The sequence below is a fragment of the Anas acuta genome, chromosome 7 (assembly GCF_963932015.1).
Source record: "Anas acuta chromosome 7, bAnaAcu1.1, whole genome shotgun sequence".
Lineage (NCBI taxonomy): Eukaryota > Metazoa > Chordata > Aves > Anseriformes > Anatidae > Anas > Anas acuta.
In genome coordinates this window covers 19,346,945-19,368,999 of record NC_088985.1, presented here as the reverse complement: position 1 = coordinate 19,368,999, position 22,055 = coordinate 19,346,945, and the positions used below count along the sequence as shown (strand labels likewise).

Sequence of the window (22,055 nt, the reverse complement as noted above, 5' to 3'; positions counted from 1 at the left end):
AGAATATAAGAAAGAGGAATGGTTAAGCTCACAGCATGTTATTAAAAAGTCAAACCAGTCCCAAGAAGCATACCAAGAACCAGCAGCATTAATGACTAGTTTGTCTAAGTCCTCAGGCTGGGGTTGTGTGCTGTTTGAGTCAAGAGGCAACAGAGGCTGGTGTGGGAGCTGTTGAGGCCGAGATAATAATAAGTTTTGCTCTATTGTGTGATGTTGACATGTTAAGTTACCTGTAAGCTCCTAGCCTCAATATTCCTATTCTTTGCATATCAACATTGATATATTCTGCATCTCTAGTGATGGAAGATTACTTGAGTCTGGCCATGTAGTTTGAAATGTCCTTCTGACAGTATTAAGGGACAGCACAGATCTGGGAATAGTTTGTGTACAATTTTAGTTCCTTTGAGTTTAGTGATCTATAGGCGTACTGTAAATTTATATATAAACTGCAGATATACATACCACAAACAGGAGGTGCTTTCCTGGAGCATGACTTCAAATACACATTTGTCACACTAAATCCCGATGAGACCCTAATGATAACAATGATGTACTGCACTGCCTAAGTGAGCCCTTGCAGTAAGGGAAACCTGGCTTATTTTGCCCAATCTAATTGCATAAATTCTGGACTCCAGCCTCATTTTTGGCTTACAGAGATAACTCAGAAGCAATCATCTTTTTTTGCAGCTGACTGGAACCATCCTTTTCATTGCTCTCCTGATTCTCTTTCTGCTGCTGGCTCTGGCTCTTCTTTGGTGGTTCTGGCCCCTTTGCTGCACAGTGGTAAGTACAGATTTGTTTATTTTTACTTGATTTCCATTTTCTTGGCTTATCACTAAAACGATCACAATGGTTTGGACTTCTAGTTTCTTCATGTAGTAGTGGACCAAGTAGCTTGACTCTGCAGTGTTATGGATTCTGTAATGCATTCCACTGTGCATCACAGATAAGATCTACCCTTAGCTACAGTCAGAGTAATGTAGGGTGCAAATGCCCACACTGCTATTCCAAAAATAGATCAGCTGACTAGAGCGCATGCATTTGGGTGAAGCGATGCCTAGATACCCTGAAAGTTATATGATGCAAGTTCTCTGCACAATTTTTGAAGTGCCTGTAAATCAGAAATGCTTTTGCATTATTTATTAAACATGCAAGTCAGTTTAATGTGTGTAGAGCTGAAAGTTGTGGACATTTCACAGGGGCCAGTAAGCACCAGGCAGGGCTGGAAGCCTGGTCTCTTTACGACATGTGGTGGTCTTGGTGCTGCAGCACAAACGTTGCTATCCGTGCAAGTAACTATAGTCTGCTGTTTGTGGTGCTGTGTGCCGTGAGTAATCAGTCATTCCCTTGAGGTTTTTCACAGGAGGGACACTTGCAGGGTCAAGTGCAGTGTTTGCAAAAGAGGATACCAAATGAAATATATAGAAGTAGCCAAATAAACAGCACGTGAGAGCTTCAAGAGGCTTCAGTTCCTTTTCCTGCTGTTGCCTGAGCTTGGCCCAAGTTTCTACAGGGGTCGATGCTTCTGTAAAACAAGCTTTGGCACCTGCTGCAGAAGAGCATAATGAAACTGATCTACTAATATGTACATAAGCTCTGCTATTAAACACTAGAGCTAGACTTTTTTTTATGCATAGGAACTGCAGATTCTGAATGAATATTTTGCACTAGCTTGGTAATCACACTACATTTTAAGGCAGAACTACCAGGATGGGGAGCTGTATTATGAGTTACTTAAGAAGGCACTTCACTTACTGGATAGTTCAATCTGATGGGTTTAGCTTCTCATCTGCATTAACATTCTCTGCTGAAAAGCAGAAAGGCTAATAAGAGAATTGAATGTGGGGGAACAGAGCAGGGCAACCCATGTATGACACAAGCATGAAAGCAGAGAGGGCGTAGCACTGGGATGGATGAGCCCTACTATTAACTCGGATTTCTTCTGTTGTTTATATATTCCAGGTGATCAAGGAGCCACCTCCACCACCACCTCCGGAGCCTGTAAGTGTGCTATTTCTGAGCTGTCACACTGCAGCCACTGTAGTGCATCGTACTGCCCAGGAGCATCAGCCCTGGAGGTGTCTTAATGACACCCTGAAGCTGAGAGAGGAAGTCTCTTGGGTCAGGGCAGTTATTTCTGCCTTCTGGCCTCTTTATATAACTACAGCAAGATTATTTTCATTCTCAGAGAAAATAGTTGCGTAATTCAGAAGTCCGCAGGCCCACAGGTTGTATGGTATTTTGTTCCTTTTGCTGTGCATCACACAGGTGTGTGGATGAAAATCTTTGCTTCTCAAGCATCAAAAACATCCCTCCTCCAGTAGAGCTGCTGTTCTCAGCAGCAGTTTAGCCCCTTTGGAAGTAAAAAACAAAGTCTGTCAGCTGAAAGAAACGACAGTGAAGACTGCATTCTTGTGGCTTTACAGGGAAGTGAGCAGGAGCTGGCCTCTGGCTGTGGTTCTGCTGCAGCCTGACCCTTGGCAGGACACTTGGCCCTTCTCTATTTATGTTGTGAGCTGTTGGAAGCTGGGCTGAACTGAGCTCTTTTTGGTACGGTAACACACAGAGGCCCTGACCTCAGCTTAGGTTTCACTCTACTGTTTTGATGGAAGTAATAGCAAGAAATAAAAGCATTTCCAGAGGAAGCTCATGCCAGCCTTTGTTCTTTTCCTAGGCACAGGCAGTTAAAGGGTGGAATATACTTGCCTAACCCACAAGAGAAGCCTACAGTTTGCTGCTAATTTGCTCTAACTTGGCATGAATATCAGGAGACAACCACAGCTGCTGTTTTGAGGTTGCGAAAGGCCACCATTGCTGTGTCTGTGATCCTGGTGCTTGTCCTGGGCAGCAGCACCAAGACAATTTAACTTAAGAATATGCACCAAAAATCATGCTTGGTATAGGAGATATTTAGTATAAATTCTTTATCAACAATAATAGCATAAGCCATAATTAACTGTCCTGTAACTGTCAGGCTTTCCAGTAATAAGGGTTGTTAGACATACAGAATTTAAATCTGTTAGATCCCATGGAAGAGACGGGGTTTCTTATGTAGTGCTCAAGTTCCCAATGAAGTGAAACAAATTAAAACTGCTGATATAGTTCACTGGTTGTTGTCTTTAATGTGACACAAAATGGGTTTGTGTATTATACCCTTCCAAAAGAACATCAAAACATGCACGAAATGACTTCCTTGTGTATTTCTGTGACTTGAGGGTGACACCCCCAAATTCCTTACCAGTAATGGAAATGTCTTGCCTGGCTATACTAAAGAATTTGTTAGAAGAACTGACTCACGAGGTATAGCTAAGAGTTCAGATGTCACTGAATGGAAATAGCTTTCTCCAAAGCATAACCTAAGAGTTAAGTATGAATAAGCAAAAATAAAGACATGCTTTTAAAAAGACATTATTGGCTTTTGGAGCCTCAATTCCTTTCACATTGAAATAGAAACATATAGGGCCACTTCAAGAAAATGTCACCTAATAACCTAGCAACAAATTGTCTTTCTCTAGTATTTGGATTTCACTTGATTTTATTTTATTTTTTTAATTGTTATTTGAATAAAAATTCCAGTGTTTCTAGAATCATACTTGTACTGATGAAAATTGAGTGCTATTGTATTGATGAAAATTGAGGCCAGTCCAACAGCAGCATTCACATCTATATATCAACATTAGGTGTGTTTGTTTTTTTTTTTAATTTTTGAGGAACAAAAATAGTGTAAGAGGCTTGCTGGGCCCCTCCCTCAATCGTATGTATTCTTGGGACTGCCAGGGAAAGTGTTATGGTGTGACTTTCAGCCACCTTGATTCTGGTGTAATGACAGGGAGACTGAGAAATCCCAGTAACTTCTACAGCTCAAGATGATAGAGCTGGGGATGCGTTCCCAGGGTTGTTGAACAAGAAATATTTGCCAGCTTTCAGTTAAGCAAGAACAGAACAGTGAACCTGAAGTAAAACCCTGATTCAGAATCTCCCACGTTCCAGAAGAAGAAAATCTGCAATCTTTAGAAATGCAGGTCAAAAACTCTGGATTTGAGCTTCCTAAAAACTTGGAGGTGCTCCAGTCTCAGTCCCAGCTCCAAACTGTACAGCCTGAGCCAGACTCTGCAAAGAATCGAGTAGCGTAGAACAACTGGTTACAGCTGCCATGAGAAAAGGGCCTGATGCACATGTTAGAAATCTCACAGTGGTAGCTTTTTGCCTGTTAGGTGACATTAAGTTCTAAAAGCACAATTAATAAATGATTTCTTTGGGTTAGCTGATTGTGGCATTTTCTGCACAGCGTAGTGGCAAGCCAGTATAATGTACAATTCATCCGCACTTTGCCATCCCTTAAAAGTCAATTGTGATTTTGAAGCTCAATGCATATTTGACTAAATAAAAGCTGCCTGAAGAGGCAAGAGGAATAGGCAGTTCTCAGTTAAATTTGCAGCTGCAGAGACAAGACACTTTTGTTTTTTGTCAGCAAGTAAGTGTAACACACAAAGCCAGATATCAAAGGATTGGACCATAGGATGTTCATTTGTTTCCCATTTATGTGAGAACAACAGTAACATCTCCCCGTCTTTCCCACAGGAATCAGATGATGAAGATGGATTGCCAAAGAAAAAGTGGCCGACTGTGGATGCATCTTATTACGGAGGCCGAGGTGTTGGTGGAATTAAGAGGATGGAGGTATTTGGGTTTTTCTTTGCTGTTGTAAAAATCAACGCAAATGTGCTTAACTTTAATAATGTGTTTGTGTTTAAAAACAAAACCCACACACCTACTTCATTGGAGTAGAGGCTGAGATTTAATTAAGGCTTGTCCACCTGATTGCACCTGACATCCAAGTATCAGACATCAATCTGGCACATTTGCATGAGTAATTAATTGAATCTAGCATTATGAGCAGGAGAAAATTTGCAGGTTAAGAAATGGGACAAGCACCAAAAGAAGTTCTGAGTTACTGAAACTAACTCATCATTCAGTGTAGTAGGCTCCAGTTCTCTTGTCTGCTGCAAAGTTATGCTGTTTTGGAATCACAGAATTGCTAAGTTTGGAAGGGATCTCTAGAGATCATCTAGTCTAAACCCCAGCTCAAGCAGGGTCACATAGAGCATGTTGCACAGGATTGCCTCCAGACATTTTTTGAATATCTCCAGAGAAGGAGACTCCACAATCCCTGATCCAGTGCTCTGTTACCCTAACAGTAAACAAGCTCATCTTTTTTATATATAAGGAAAAAAAAAAATGTAGTATTTGAGGATGTTGTCTACACAGTTCCTGACTGGAAGCAGTTGGTTTTGAGAATTATAAACAGTGACTTTTTTTTTCAGTTGAGCATTAACAAAATGAACATGCACAAAAATTGTCAGGGAAAAATTTCACTCTTGATCCTCTGAGTTGAAATTGTCCTATAAATCAAATTTTGCCCTAGGATTCATGCACAAGCCAGTGTTCACGTGTAAGGTGAGGTGAAGCATTACTGTGAAATAAACATGTCTTGTGCTATCCTGTGATACATACATTTGATAATGCTGTGATCAGCTACTAACTCCTGTAAATCACCATAATATTAGTGAAATCATAGAATCATAGAATATCCTGAGTTGGAAGGGACCCTTAAGGATCATCAAGTCCAACTCTTGACACCGCACAGGTCTACCCAAAAGTTCAGACCATGTGACTAAGTGCACAGTCCAATCTCTTCTTAAATTCAGACAGGCTCGGTGCAGTGACCACTTCCCTGGGGAGCCTGTTCCAGTGTGCAACCACCCTCTCTGTGAAGAACCCCCTCCTGATGTCAAGCCTAAATTTCCCCTGCCTCAGCTTAACCCCGTTCCCGCGGGTCCTGTCACTGGTGTTAATGGGGAAAAGGTCTCCTGCCTCTCGACACCCCCTTACGAGGAAGTTGTAGACTGCGATGAGGTCTCCCCTCATCACTCACTCATATCTGCTGAGATCCTACTTATGACTTCTAGTGATGCCCCACCAGAAACTCCTATCTGATCTAGTAGGTAGCCGAGGGAGGTGGTCTGATGTAAGCCAGCTGAGGTTCTGGACCAAACTAGGGCTAATAGAATGAAAGCAGTGGCTTCTCTGCAAATCTCTGAAAGGCTATGCAGCATCCTTAACCATTTTGTTCAGAATTTTTATCCTTCAGGTTGAGTAGTCCCATTGTTCCCATGTTGCCCTTCAGTGTGGGATAACATTTCTATTTGAGCCAGACTACAAAAGCAGAATTTCAGGTTGAGATAAGTAGTGTACGGTATGTGAGGATAAAGTTACTGTCCCCTTCTGTGGCTGTGCATTTGGAAGAGATGTTTTTAGTAGTGTTCTACCCATGAGTCTGAGGGCTGCTGCTTTTAAGAAGACAGTCCAGTCTTTCTCCCTGGCCCTTTTTTAGTTTTTGAACTAATCAGAATAAGGCTGTTTATAAATGACTGCCTTTCTGCAGCTAGTGCTGCTGCCTGCTTTTAGGGTGAGTCAATGGGAAGCAAATTACACCTGTGTTCTAGCAGAGCAGGGCTTTGTATTTCACTTGAAAATAAGTTAATCTGCCCTAGATGTTGCAACTTCCCACAACACCTTTTGTTGCCAGAAGGTGTAATGCTGGTAGTTCAGACTGCTTTCACGAGAAATGCGTATCTGGTTACAGTGACAATTGGGTACCTACATAAATCTGGCTTTGTGTCTGGAGGTATTTGGACTACCTGATTTAGATTTGGATTACCTGATGGAACTAGATTAACATCTGCAAAAAGCACCTGCTTAGGGGAGGGACCACAGAAATGTCTGTACTTACAATGTGCTCTCCTGGCTTTAGGTGCGGTGGGGAGACAAAGGATCAACAGAGGAAGGAGCAAAACTGGAAAAACCTAAAAATGCTATAATTAAGCTGCCAGAGCAGGAGTATGAGCCATGGGAACCCAAGCCAAAAAAGCCCCACGTGAGAAAACCGCCTTCTCAGAGGAAGTGGTACACTCCAATCAAGGTAATGAATCTGTTCCTTGGTTTGACAAAATCTTATGTCCTACATGCTACTACATCCTGCCTCCATAGTGCAGCCCTTCTTATGGTGGAGCTGGGAGAGCTTGTATATAGAAAAGTGGCCTCAACTTGGCCCACTTGTTGGAACATGTGTTGCACCAGGCCTTGTGTTGCCACAGTTTTTGGGGGTAGAGGGGCGTGTTGGAGGGCAGGAGCAGAAATCTTCCTGCTCTTATCTCACCCCTTTTTGGAAATTCTGTGCTGACTGGGTTGCAACAGCAGATATCTCAGCTCTTCTGGGAAAGGTCACAGTTGTATGCTCTTTCACGGCAGCATACAAGGAGGATCAGATGGAGTGCCCTGTCCTCGCTTCAGCTGCAATGTGGCTAAGGCCTGGGGTTGGGATTCAGCTCTCTTCCCTTCTAGTTCAGCCACAAGATGTAGTGTTTGATTTTGGGTACGTCACTCAGTCTCTCCGTGCTTTTTCATCCTCATTTCTCCTGTGTCATTATAGTATCTGATGTCTCCCCATCCCTAATGTATGTATCCTCACACAACCCCAGAGCTGTTATCTCAGCTTACAGCTAAGGAAGCTGGAGGGCTCGTGCCGATGGAGGCAGGAACGTACCACACTCATCCCAGAAACCTGTGGCCAAGTCCCAAACCAGTGCTTTGTGGGTGCAGGAATGAAGTTCCACCTTCCCCATCCTGCTGTGGCTGGTTCACAGATGGGTTTAACAGTGCTTGAATTTATTGGCTGGAAAGTACCTGTGAATTTTAATGCCTGCCTAGGTCTAGTGGCTGTTTATCCAATACAGAACACTTTCATTGTTCTGCCTGTTGCTAATATAACTCCATAAAGAGGTACAGTTAGGTGCTGTTCACATTAAGCTAGTCATCTTCAGTGAATTTTGAGCAGGGTGAGTGTGGCCCACTGTGTATAAGGTATGTGTTACCACATCGAGGTCTCTATTCTGGCTCTCTGGCATGCATGGGGCAAAGGCCAAGGACCAATTTTCATACAGTTTGATACAGAAAGGCTGCATCAGCTCAGCTGTAGTTTAATTTCGTGATGTTATCCCAAGCTTTCTTGGTCATCTCATGTGATTTTTATTTCAGGGCAAACTTGATGCACTATGGGCTTTGGTTCGACGCGGCTATGATCAAGTCTCTCTTATGAGACCACAGCCAGGGGATAAGGTAAGGTGTCACAAACAAATTGTCATTCCATTTCCCTGTTAGCAGCATCAGTGTGCTATCCCTCTCCCTGCTTTTTTTTTTTTTTTGTGTGTGTGTGTGTGTGTGTGTGTGTGAAAACTTGTCTTTTTATATTACCCCAAGGCTAAAAATTTGTCATGAGAACCAGAGATTTCAAAATGAGCTAAAATGTTTGCAGTGGCATCTGTTTAAAAGTATTGCCCCAAAAGGTCAACAGCGATGTCTCCACTGTTATGGTTTGAGCAGACTGAGGTGGAAGCTGACCAGCTTTGGTAGCATCTTTCTCTCTTTCATTAATGTAAATTCTTAGCCTCTCTTTCCTGCACACACCTGTTGGAATCAAAGGAAAGGTTCTCTGTTGGACTGCGAGTTTTGTAAAACTACTACTGCATATTAAATTCAACATCATATTTCTGAGGTTTGGTAGGAAGGATAACAGCTTTTCAGATTTGATAATAAAATTGATTGCTAACGAGAAACTATGAACAGTACAGGTGATGAAGAAATAACCTCTAGCAAAGTTAATGGAGAAAAAAATTTCCTTGGAACTCTGAGCAGAGATGCATCTCTTCTCCATATCTTGTATGGAGGCATAGGATATCTCCTGTCTTCTTAAAGTCAAATGCAGATCAGGAATAGATTCTTCCTGGGACAAAGCAGGGAGTTTGTGCCTCTGAGCCACACAGCTGTCTGCCTGCTGCTCCAGGGTCACTTGTGATACCAGAAGCTCTCTGCTTCCCCATGAGAGCCTGGAAAGTTACAGTTGTCTATTGTGCTGTCCTGGAGGAAAAACTCCATAATAGTTGAGTGCTGCTGCTTTTTTTCTTTTTGCCTTCAGATTTGTCCTTCCACAGTGGAGCTTTTAAACACAAGGATCAAGCAGCGATGATAGTATCTTTCTTCTCTGCCCCATGGCCATTCTGTACCCAGAATATGTATATTTCATCACCTTTGCTTTCGGTTGAAAGGGTTATAGAGCTACAGCAGTGGGGGCCATCAGGTGCTCTCCTGGGGTGGTTGTGGTACAGGGGGCCTTGTGCTGGGCTTGTCTGCCTGGTTGATTTTCATCTCTGAAAACAGGCTTAAAATTAGCCCTACTTTCCATCATCTTGGGCAAATAAGTTGCAACCCTCTGGCTTTTGGCAAAATCTCATTAGGGCTTTTTTCTAGTTATTAACCAAACATTCAGATTTGCTGTTTAAACTGCACTGTCTTCAATTTTTCTTTGGGTGTGTGAGGGCACTAAGAGAACAAACTCAGTATCCCATGCTACTTTGTAAGATGTCCTTTTAACTTGTTTTATCAAGCTGCATTTTCATGGCAGCTGTGCTCAAGACACCTTATTTACTTTTTAAGCACGATCTAGAGCTTCTGAATAGGCTCTTTAGGCCCAGCTGTATTTTGATAGCGCTAACATTGTATACTACGAATCTATCCTCTGCCTTTTACTCGCTTGGCTGGTACGTTTCTATGGGTGCAGAGCACAACAGAGCCTCTGTTAGCCTGCGTGGCTGAGAAACATGCAGGGGCTGGCTCAGAACAGGGATGCTCAGTTACTTGCTTTCCAGCTCTGCTGCAGGGAGGACGGGTGACTCAAAAGAGGCTATGTAAAGCAGAGCAAGCTGAAGGATTATTGTATCAGGGCAAACATTAGAAAATCAAACGTACATCTGGGAAATAGGGTGGAAAGAATCCTATTGAGCCAGATTTGGTGGAAGAATAGAATAATCTCTGTTCCCTGGTCTGTGAAATTAACTAAAGCTGAAGAAAATTGAATGGGAAACAAGAAAATAACTGGACATCATTCTGCTGTATAAATAAAGAGTATCACAGGCCTGTGTTTCATGGAGAAATCTAGCACAGAAGAGCAAGGCTATGGATTGTTCAGTGGACTTTTCCAATTCTTTTTGACTTTAGATTTTGGTGAGGAGGGATTGTGTGAGTATATATGAGTATATTGCATAAGTATGCATACTCATGCATACTTACCTGTATACACACGTGTGCATCCATACATCCTGGCTAAAGGATAGGTGGAGGGCTGTAGGGAGCTGGAGGAGCCGGGCTGCCCCAAGAGCCCATGCAAGGATGTGGTCACTCCCACCCAGATGTGCAGGAGTGAGGTGGTCAACAGGCTTTTGGTTTACTGCTGGTACTTACAGAGGCATGCATTTTCAGTGCTATGTTGTTCCTTGGTCATCCCAAGGCTGCTACCCCTCTCTTCTACCAGTGATTTGGGGTTTAGAGCAACAGTGGGCACTGCCTTGCTCAACTCTTGTGGCTCAACAGAGGGCTCTAACTGAAAAGTGCAGCATCAGGTCTGAGTCGTACAGTGTGGGCAGATATAAAAGCTCTTCAGTCTTCTAGGAATGCATTTAGGAATCTCCTGCTACTGAATGAGGGTTCCTTTATACATGTTCTTCAAAGCAGTACCAGCTTGGGATGCCCCCAGGCAATGGCAGGTGGTGATGGTTTCTTATTTGATTTTTTTATTCTTTTTTCCACATATAATATTTGTTTTCCTTGACAAAAGGAGACTCTGGTTGCCAATGAGGAATTTACTGACAGAGCAGGAACATGGCCCTGCAGTAGCCTTGGTGCCAACACCACTGGTGGGACCAGCAGGACCAGCTGTGTTGACTGCTTCTCCTCTGCTTCCCCTGTGAAATTCAGGAGTTTGTGATCTTGCCAGCGGGCTGCTATAAAGATTAGGGTTTGGGAAATAGGCATACATGAATATCTCAAAGTATTTAATAGAAACCCCAGCAGCTGGAGGGGCAGGGGCAGGGTTATTCAGGCAGGTTCTCAGTACTCTGTGCAAAAGGGAGCTTTCGAGCTGCTCTTCTTCAGCCTCCTGGATCAAAAGTGGGTGTGTTAACAATGCCATCAAATATACATTAAGAGTTCCGATATGTACAGAGAGGAAGGTGAAATGCTTCTTTCAAATGGTCTGCTTAGCTGCTGCTTTCAGCAAATCCATTCCATTTTGCATTTCAGCACATACTGTCACAGGAAATTCTCAGCAGTTTGGTTTACCAAAAACCTCAGCTAAAAAAAGATATCGTCCCCCCTCCCCTCCCGCAAAATAGCTCTTGTTTACTTAAAGCTTTAGAAAGTGATCCTACTTTTGTCACTGAAAATTACCTGCAGCAGTGAGAGAGAGAGTGTAGACTGGATTTTGCTGTCACTGTTACCCTTGTATACCCATGGGACTGTACTCAGAAAAAAAGTAATGCTTTACCAGTCTAACCTTTGGTTAGCATGTGCAAAATCTATTTTTGGGGAAAGGGACTAGAAGCAGACTGTGGTACAAAAATTGGATTTTTTTTTTCCTATTTATTCCCCCAAAACTGAACGTAAAAAGGCTGTGCTGCATTCAAAAATTTAACAAACTATTAGTGGCTGCTCATGCTGGAAGCCAGGACTTGTGTCCTTTCAAGTTCTACATACAGATCCACTGCATGACTTGGAGTAAGTCGTGGCAACTGGGATTTTAAACACAAGGCTTCGAAATGAGGAGATGGGTTCCTTATTCTGTGCATCACTTTCAAAGCAATTACTCTTAAGCTGGTGTGTTTGTTAATGTTCAGAACATCTGAATATTGTCAAATTTTGAGTGATTCTTAGTAAAGCTGACAATGGATTATAAATGCCTTAGTTTTCCCAACTGCAAAATAATCTTGAGGACACAGTGTTTACCTTCCTTACAGCTGTGAGGTTTAATTAAGTCCTGACAGGCACTTGGGACTCCTCAGATGAAAGGTGGGACACCAAGCCTATCGGTTATTAATAACTTGTCATTATTTTCTGGCTACTACCCACAGGTGGTCAGTGGTTTGAAAGCAGCCCACGGGAATGGCAGCACCCGCCTGTCACTCTACACTAGCTGCTCACTTACCAGTGCTAGTTGGAGCTCAGACTAATTGCTGCTTTTCAAGCCTGAGTAATGGCCTTTAATAGGTTTCTCCGCAGATCAGAGCTGTATTGTAATTGTCCAAGTAGCAATTGGCAGATCTATAGGGGTACTGGAAAAGCAGCACTGTTCTCCTTCAGACTGTATGCTGTAGGAGATGTATGCTGTTTGAGGGTTTTTCTCCATATCTTTAACCTTCCTGGAGCCAATTATCTTCATAGATAGAAAGAGAATTCTATCTGAAGAATTCAAGAGACTGGGACATTGCCACAGTAGGGTGATCTTTGTCACTTTTGATGAAAATAACACATGTAGCCCCTGCCTGACTTATTTTTCTTTTGGCAAAGGAGACCAGTATTTGTAAGGTTAATTCCTGCTATAAGAGACATGGTATGGGGGGGAAGCTCCCTGGTGCAGGGCCTGTGTCCTAATGCATGGTTCCCAGGATACGCTGAGCACTGCAGCTGGAAACATAATCAGTGACTAATGGGTTTCCTGTCCTGTAAGAAGCCCACATACTGGCACTACCTCTCACTTGTGCCAAGTTCATGTTATTTCTGTTGCAGAAGAAGGGCTTACAAATGGGCTTTTTGGTAGATGCTGCCTGTCTGCCCCCATGCAGATCAGTGGTGTGTCCACGACTTTGGGAGCCACAGGCACGTTCTGCAGCAACCACTGAAAGAGGCTCTTCTGAAGTTTGGTGCAGATCCCAGGGCTGGTGCTACTCAGCATGGGCTGCACAGCAGAATGAAGAAGGATTGGCATTGTGATTAAGACACTGAGCTGTGTCTTCAGATACTCTGGCTGTACCTGATGTAAGTTGCTTTATGTCTGTTGTACTGTAGTTCCCCACCAATAAATGAGATTAAGTTCTAGGTCAGTGAGACTGCACCTGTCAGCATTTTGAACATTTCAGAGATTGGCTGTTAGGTAGATAGGGTGGTGATATTCTATTACTCTTAAAGCATATGTAAGTTTGATACTTTGATTTTTTTTTTTTTTTTTTTTTTTAAGGCAAAGGAACGGGTTTATTAGATCTGATTCTCAGTGCTTATAGGGAACATGACCCTGGGTTAAGAACCAGCGGCTTATTTCCTTGCTAACTGTGACCTTGATGTGTCTGTCTTTGGTGGATGTCATCAAGATTTTCTAGGCAGGACTGCATTGCTGCTCTAATAATACTTGGAATAGAATGTGTGAGCTGTACATGCCTGGCTTGAATTCATTTGAGTATTCTTGGGTTTAGGAGGAGTGCCCTTTGATCAACGCTGAACCCCATGTTGCCTTCTTTCACACTGCTGGGAAATGCATCCCTCATTGTCTTCTGAGTTGGGTAATAGTCCAGAACTTAACCTAACCAGCCTTTCTTAGCTCTCTGCTTACATACTTCTGTTAGCTGTGAAGGAATCTGATTCCCCATGTGGAGAATGAGTAATGCCATGACCGTCCTTTAAAGATGTTTGAGTTCTAGAAATAAAAAGTGCTGTGATATATTAATACTGTTATTCATTCTAAGTTTATTATACAGAATGTTAACTAAAGATGAAAAGGTATTGCATCATTGCTGTCTACAGAAGAGCTGTAATTCTGGATGCCTCTGTTCTTGTATAATCTATTGTGGTTCATGTTGTGGTACCAGAGGACTACCCAAAATCACTGTCTGCTATTGTATGTGGGTAGCACAAAGACACTATGTGACCTGAGAGCTTATAAGCTATATTTGTTAAGTCACTTAATCTTACTTTGAACGTAAACATCAGGTAAGTATCAAAATACTCCAGACTTCTATGGCAGTTTTAGTCTCAGATAGGAAGCCGAGTTCTGTGCATTTGCAGCAAAAACTTTGGTATTTTCTACAGCATTTTAAGGTCTTTCTGTGTTTTTTGTTTTGTTTTGTTTTGTTTTTCACATTAAATATTTTTTTCTTCTCTGCTTTTTGGGTTATTTCTAGGGAATATAATTACATAAGTACAAACCTCAGTCTTCACTGGCTGATAACTTTCAGGAGTGGGGTTCATAGAAATTTTGAAGTGAAGCTCACAAAGTAGTGTCCCGTCTTGCAATGATAAAGACTGGGCACTCTGAGTGTTGAGTTTCCTTAGGGGTCTGAGGAAAAATGAAAGTGTACCTATGTTTTATGTTTTTCTTGTTGTTGTTTTGTGCTTCTGAGGGGATAAGTCATTACCTCTGGTAAACTGGGACTAGGGTGTATAGCAAGAATTTGTGTGAGCGATGGCAATCAGTTATTTGTGGAAGAGCTTTGTCTGCTTCAAAGTGCAGAACTGGTACTTGATAGACTGATCATGCTGCGTAGGGGAAGCGTGGCAGGGACAGTTTTTCATAGGGTGTTAGGTCTCTATAGTGCACTACAAATAGGAAAGAAAGTTCCATGTTGGGACTTCAGAACCTGAACTGCTTCACTGGTGTGTTCATTCCTAGAAATAAGATGTCTTTGTCCCAAGGAGCTCTTCCATCCAGCTTAACATAGGAGCTTTGAGGCAAGTAGAGGTTTTCTGTGCTTTCAAATTATGCTAATACTGATAATGAATTGTAGTAGTCATCCTAGGAGGGGAAAGTCCTTGTGAGATGAGCACAGAGGTAACGTGAAAATTGCAATTTTACCATCTACTTGTCCTAGACAGCAGCGGAGCCTCCTAAGGGCCAGTTACTCAGAGAGGGCTTGGGCATGCTAGTATTTGTTTCCAAATTTTAAACAAAGAGGCAGTTTATCTTCACAGTGGGCCCAAGTTCTATGTTTTTGTCTAAGTCAAGGAAAATTAATAGCCATTTTCTCTAGAAAGCTCTTGGTCTCCAACGTTATCCTATATGCTGGGTGCATAAAGAGCCTAGTGCTCTTCCTCGCTGTATATCACAATCTCCATCTTGCTCCTGCAGAGACAATCAAACAATTCACCCTGGAAAGCACAGTGACAATTACAGTTGGAGCAAGACCACTTGTGGTCCTTTGTGGCCTCCTTTGCTCCTCCCAGCAACCCGCTGACACCTCAAGGTTAGGCCTGTCATGACCAGCAAGTATTTGTTGCTATTGTTGCTATGCTCCAAAGCTCTCCGTGTTTTGGTGATGTGCACATGCAACCTCCTTTTCCCTGAAAATGCTAAGGAAATGAGAAAAAATCTTTTGCAAACTAACCACTGTTTTTTCCCTTGAACCACATTCTAGTCTGGTCAGCATTCAAGTGTGGAAATGTGTGGTGCTGTGGTTGAAACAAGGGATGTGAGTCACGAGTCCTGAACTTGTATGTACCAGGTTTTTTCCCAAGTTTCTGCCTGACCTTGGGTAGATGATACAACCTAGCAGTGTCTCTTCTCACTTCCTCTACTTTAGGAGCTTCATCCATAAAAGCTGGCAGCCAAGAGGAAGGCAGTAAATTGTGCATCATGAGTGCAGGTTTAGGTTTGACCTAAGCAATATATTTCTGTCAGGTTTGTATGGGGTTTGGTTTAGCATGACTATTCTTGGAAATTGGTAGCAAACATAAAGGATGACTGATGGACCATTACTTTGTTTATGCTTATTGTCATCCGTTTCTATCCCTTTCACCATTTCAGCTTTTTAGGGCTCAGAATTGACAGACTTTGTTATGCTCTGCACTGAGAGCTACTTCAGCCACAACCTCAGTAAGGTCCAAGACATGTGATGTTTTGTGCATTCCTGCAAGATATCTTGTGACTCTGGCCCTTCTTTCAGGAGGTGTCTGTAGTCCATTGCTGCATTTTCTTGCTAAGGCAAGGCTGGAAAAAACATGCAGCTTCCTGCTGAATGGAGCATGATGCAAATTATTTAATAGTCCTGACTTCTTTACTGGGATAGGTTCTCCATGTCCAACACCTGCTGTGTTGTTCTTTCCTTCTGTTCTTAAGCTGGAAAAGTGGTAGCAGGCATGTGAGAGACAGATTGTATGGATGTGCTCATCATGAAGTTTATATTGCTGAAGGTCCCTGATCCTAGATTAAAAGAGCCAATTTCTCCATCTGATTCCTGTCTGATTTCTCCTGGTGTAGGTTGGAATTAGCCCACTTCTCTTCCATGTGCTCTTGCACTGGACTTTGAACTTGAGTAGATTTCTCCTAGAGGACCCCTTCCTGGTTTTAAGCAATGCCCTGCACAGATTGAGCTGTGAGGTGGGAGCAGTGTCTGCAGGTGTGCATGTCATGTTGGCCTGTAAGCAGTTTTCTGCTGCTTCTTGGATCATTCTTGTGCCTTTGAATTCATCTTGTTGTAATTTTCAATTTATTAGATGTACCTACAGCTATTGTAAGGCACTCACTGTTACCATATGAGTGATTTATAGCCCACAATATAGTGATTTTCTTCCCCTCAGATAGCTCCATCATAAAAGGAGGGATCAAAAGTGATATCATTTTGCAGGTAAAGATGCCACATAATATAGTGGATAAAGAAAGGGATGGACTAGATTTTTATTTTTTATTTTTTTAAAGCGGTGGTGAAGAATAAGTATGTTGTCATTGTTGGACTCCACTTCTTTAAAATCTTTTAAAATCCTTTTCCATTCAGTCAACCCCACTTTCTCTTACCTGTAAATAGTTTTGTATTGACACAACTTTAGGTAACAATTCTGAACTGCCAAATATATCACCATAAAAGTCACTGACAGGAGAGGACCTGTCAAACTAGAGGATGTCTACAGAGCCAAACTCTCATACAAACAGATATTTTATGGTAATTATATTGTTTTGATTTGAGATCTAATAACCAAAAATGGCTACATACAAAAAATAATTACATGTTAGTTATTGGTGTTTAATCTGTTAACAACAACGTCATTTAAGAATTAAAATTTAATCACCATTAATTATAACTAGAAATTAAATGTAAATTACATATTTATTCAACTGAAAGCATGACCAACCACCAAACTGCTGATACAGGAATCTCTGACAATTCTGATATTTTATTTTTCAACTCAAAAGCAGTATCTCAGTCCCAAATATAAGATGAGTAGTTAGTAAAAGTTATTGGACTGTGTCTGAAAACAGGGCAGGGTTGGGTTTTATGTGACAAACTGTTTCAGTGGCTCACTAATTTCTAGCCTGTGTGCTGCAGGGTAATCAGTGCAATTCCCAGGAAATCCGTGAAGGTTTTAATGAGCCATGACATGTTCAGCACGCAGTCAGCATGAAGCAGTGCAGTGCAAAGAAGCTTTTGGCAAAGGCTGCTTCACGTAGATCCTGGCTGCTGAGGAGCCAGCTGCTAATCCTGATACTTGCCCAGCGGACTTGAGTAGTGGGAGCTCTGTACCTCCTTGGTTAGGCTCTTTTTATTAAAATAAATAAATAAATAAATATCTATCTATAATCTGCCTCATTCACAAATAGATCTAGTAGAACAGCTTTCAGTACTGTAGCTGATTAGGATATTCAGTGTAGGTATTTCTACTAAAAAGTCTTTATTCTTTTAATCACTGCCCTCTAATGTCTCCAAAATTAAACTTTCTTTTGCAGAAGTCATTGATCTTAAAAGTGATACCCCATCAGTTTCTGGGTGTTTGGGTCAAAACCTTTACTTAGCTAAAGTGATTGTGACTCTTTGTAGATGCTAGCACTTCAACGTATTCCTTTGCCTTATGGTTTGAAGTTTTAGCATTCCTTTTACTTTTACTGTGCTTTCCTCTCCTGAGTTTTTAGCTCGCATAGAAACTTGGATCTATTCTGCTGAGTTTTAGAACTCCACTTTTGCAATGAACTATTGAGATTTAGGAAGTAAAGCTAAATGCTAATGAAATAAACACTAATGAAAAAGTCATTTTATATATATATTTATATATATATATATATATTAATTTTCATGGTCCCATATTTTGGACGACTATGTGAGGATCTTTAAATTTGCATTTTAGAGCAATTAAGCTTTGCAGGTATGTTCTATTTAATTCATTCTAAACCATAAAGGCAAGTATCATATTAATCCAAAATAAAGACTAAGAAGTTTCAGTAAATATTTAATTGGAGCCAATTCTTCCGCAGTCATATACTCCCTCAGCTAGTCAAAATTGTGGCACTGAGACTCCATAAGCAAAAATGAGGGTGAACGGAAACCCAAGTTAAGTTTATAATGGGAAGGATATCTTTTATTAGGTCAACTAATACAGCTAGAAAGAGGAAACAGGCTGACCTTAGAGTGTACAAACATTTCATCGTGCACAGATAAAAGTGGAATTGATTTTTTTGCTAAATATCAATATGTTTATTGTAATGGACAGAGAAAAGTGACAGTTACTGGCAGATGGGGTGGATTTTCGAAATGCTTTTTTCTGAAATGCTCTTATTATCATGGGTGAAGAGACTTGCCTATGACACTGAATTGCCTGGGTCCTTTTAACAGAATTGTTCCTTTCTAACAGAACCTTGCTGAGCAGTAGCTAAAAATTTTGAGGGGAACAAGCACTGGGGAGTGATATACTGAGCACTATGGTGAAACTAGTCCAGAAACAAGATGCAGTGGCTTTCAAGAGGTTCCTCCCTTCCTCCCCCCAAACCACACAAAAAAACACATCCTAGGTGGTCGAGGAGGCATTGCCTAGAAGTACAAAGTGCCTGAATTGCACATGTGATTGTTACACTGGGATAAAAGCTGGAGCTGGGACAAGGGCAGATCCCGCTGCTTCAGTATTTGTACTTTTTGAAAAGCCAATTTGGCAAGCAGCGTAACAAGAGCCTAACAAGTGGATGGACATATGGGGAGGCAAAATAATTGTGCATTTGGAAGACTGTGCAGATGTGAGCTGAAGCAAGGGCGTAACTCCATATGGCGCATTGTTGACCTTCAGTTGGTGCCTGAATGACAGTAACGCCGTGCGGGTCGCAGCATCTGAGGGTTGCTGTCCTGGGAGTGGAGCTGAAACCAGACAGAACTGGATTTACGCAGATCATCTGCTTCGTAGACAACAAAGCAGCTACTCACAGCTGTTGTGCCTGCGATCACCATCATATTACTGCACCTTGCAACTCAGAACCCCTTCCCTAAAGTACTTGGTGTATACAATGCTCCTAGAAAAAAGATGCTTCTCCTTCCTTCTGTGCAAGGAGAGCAGAGGTACAGGATACTTTTGGAATAAAGTCCTAATATTTCTGTGGTTTAAGAGACTTCAAATGCATTTGAAGAGGAAATTACTTAATCCTTTCAGACACAGTGTTAAAAATCTTGTGGTTACTTTAAGAAAGAGCTTATTTGAGAAACAGTCACAATTTTTTTGAAGCTAATCCCAGAGGGGTGTGCCTGCTAGGCAGAATTGCTGTGGCGTTTTGTTTTTAGGATAGTATGATGAGTGCAGGGCTTAATTCTCCAATGCTGAAATCCTTTGAAATATACCAGAGAAGTTCAAACTGGCTTACGATTTATTGTCACTTGTTCTTCCCTTTCCCTTTTGGCTGTTAATCCTAACCCTAGCTAAAAGTTTGGCCTCAATTTATCAATGGCTGCTTGAAGTACTCAGGAGGATTTGCTCCAGTGTTCACCAGAAGTCTTTGATGTATGAGATTGTAGGGTAACACTGGTAATCTTTTGTGAGGAAGTGTCACAATACATACATCGATCATCCGAGCCTCTGTCTGTCAGACTCTCCCAACCCAACCGTATTTTTCATGACACAATGCGGCGCATGGCCTTTAAATTACCCATCTGTCTGACAAATCAGTGAGTGTGGCAGAAACTGGCAGCAGTTTGACGTCGCCTATCACTTTAACTGAAGTGAAAGTAATGCAAACAGATTTATGGGATCCCCTTTGATTATAGACTATGAATATATTTGGAATTGATGTCTGGGGGAAAGACAACAGAGAGGCTGGAAAGGCTTGTAGGCAAAAGCACTAGTGCTGGGTTTGCAGCTTTGCATTTTTTTCTGGGAGATTGTTCTATTTTTTTCTTGTATTTTTTCCCCTCCCTCTATGTTGCATCTCATCTGAATACCTTTCTTTTTTTCTCCTGAATTGATTATTTGGCTGTTTTAAATTCATAAAGTTACAAATATCAAGACTGAATTTCCTTAAATGTTTTTGCAGTAGAGCTATTGAGTTTATCTGTAGCATTCATTGCCTAGCAGTAAATAGTGCTGAATTCCAAAGTGTGCTTTGGGTACAGCGGAGCACAGCAGAAGACAAATTACAGTTGGAGGCTGACAAGGATGGTCACTCACGGCAGTGCTGGGAAGGACTTGAGTTCTGTGACAGTGGAGCAAAGCACTGACTTGTGGTGTCTTTTGATCCAATGGTTTATCTCTGCAGAAGTCACTAAGACCTGGGCTTTTGCCCACTGAGGTCTCCTTGCATCTGGCCCCAGTACAGCGTTGCCTTGAGCCAGGTTCATACGTGAAGTCTGCTGTAACAAGCCTCCTTTTTCAGAAAGAGGATTTTATCCTATTTATTGAGGCTGTTGCTTAAGTGTAGTGGTGAATTTGTGATGGTGAAAACTGGGGCTGAGAGCTACTGAGTACATCTCATGTACAGGCAACAACATGTCCATTCAAATAACTCTTGGCTGCAGCTGAGCTCTTGAAGCCCTGAGCCATGCAATCCAAGTAAGTAGTAGGGTGGTACCATTTGGGCGTTATTACATTTGTTGAATCATTTTCTAGGCTCTCTGGAGCTTGCACAAGGTTCTCTTGATGCATAGCAGAAACATGTCTGTTTGCCGTTCTTTAGAAAGTCATAAAATAAAGTGATTCCCTTCTTATTAAAGGAATAGTTTCATGAACCAAAATACAGGCATTGCAAGTCACTTAACAGATAGTTGTGGTTAAGCTGTGATGGCTTCTGCCTGGATTCCGGTGGAAGCTGTGATTCAGAAGCTCAGGCAGTTCCCTAAACACCTTCAGTGTTTGTTTGTGCAAAGCAGCACCGTACCAGCAGCAATCCGTCCCTGGTATGGGATCTTATATCCCCATTGTCACAGCAATGTAACTACAGGGATCACAGTCTACAGCTGTATAGTCCTGAAGGAAGCTTTTATGAATCTGGAATCATTCTCCTGATTTTTGCGTGAGAGGTGTTGGTATAACCTAGAGCTGAATTTGGTTTGTTGATTCCAGCATGCAACCTAAACCTCTCGCCAGTGTTATGGCTTTGCAGGCCTTTTGAAACAATGGAGGGAAAGGTGCCTTCAGCAACATGCTTTCTAAACACAGCAAACAGCTTTTTTGCTTTTCCCCACCCAGTGTTTGTGCTGGAAAGAGAAAAACAGGTAACATTCCTCTCTATGCTAAACTGCAGAGGGCATCTGCATTAGGATGATTACTGTACGAAACAAAACAGGCCTGCTGCACAAAGGAAAAATGGAGTTCATCACCAATGAGATGGGTATTTTCCTGCCTATGGTTACTTGTATGGAAACCACGTCCCAGTTGCAATGAGGAAAATAAGTCTGTGTGCGCTTTTTGATAAGCGTATAGGAGCTGTGAATGACCCTGTTCTCTATCTGAAGTGTTCATGAAGTGCTGCTGTGTTAAAATTCAGGGGCTGAGACTGGTGGGATTAGTCAGTTCACCAGGCATTTGAAGGCTCCTGTAAATGGGCAGTTGGCAGTGCCACTCGTGCATTTTCAGTCTTTACCTCCAGCCTTTGCATGTGATGATGAAAGGCCCTTCTGGCTTCCAGGTGCAGGCTGCTGCTGAGGTTGCAGCAGAGAGGTTGTTACCAAAGCGTCTCCTCCCACCTCTCCAGGTGAGGAGATGGGTACAGAGATGCCAAGAATTGTAACTCTGCACCCAAGTTTGTGTCTGCATGATTTCATGAGGCTTTCACAGCAATAGTGGACTCCTTTGTAACAAAACATGGTGGTCAATGGGAGAAGCAAGTAAAGCAGACAGCAGAGGTCCTGGTTCCTGAATGAGATTGTTGTGTAGATTTTGAAATGCCTCTGGCTGCTCCTCACAGGAAAGGCTTGGTGGTCTTTGGGGTCTGTCTGTATCTC

General features: G+C 42.0%; 1 protein-coding gene across 3 annotated transcripts in view; it reads left to right on the top strand.

Moving 5' to 3' along the window:
- Nucleotides 1–22,055, top strand: part of ANTXRL (ANTXR like) — a 54,956-nt gene that overhangs the window by 27,687 nt on the left and 5,214 nt on the right. For 2 of the 3 annotated variants that reach the window (XM_068687976.1, XM_068687978.1), the window contains exons 13-17: nt 688–783; nt 1,963–2,001; nt 4,582–4,680; nt 6,815–6,982; nt 8,098–8,178. In XM_068687976.1, the coding sequence (XP_068544077.1) occupies nt 688–783; nt 1,963–2,001; nt 4,582–4,680; nt 6,815–6,982; nt 8,098–8,178 (483 nt within the window). Of the gene's footprint in view, nt 1–687; nt 784–1,962; nt 2,002–4,581; nt 4,681–6,814; nt 6,983–8,097; nt 8,179–12,706; nt 12,925–22,055 lie in introns of all 3 variants that reach the window. The other variant, XM_068687977.1, reaches the window with a different exon arrangement.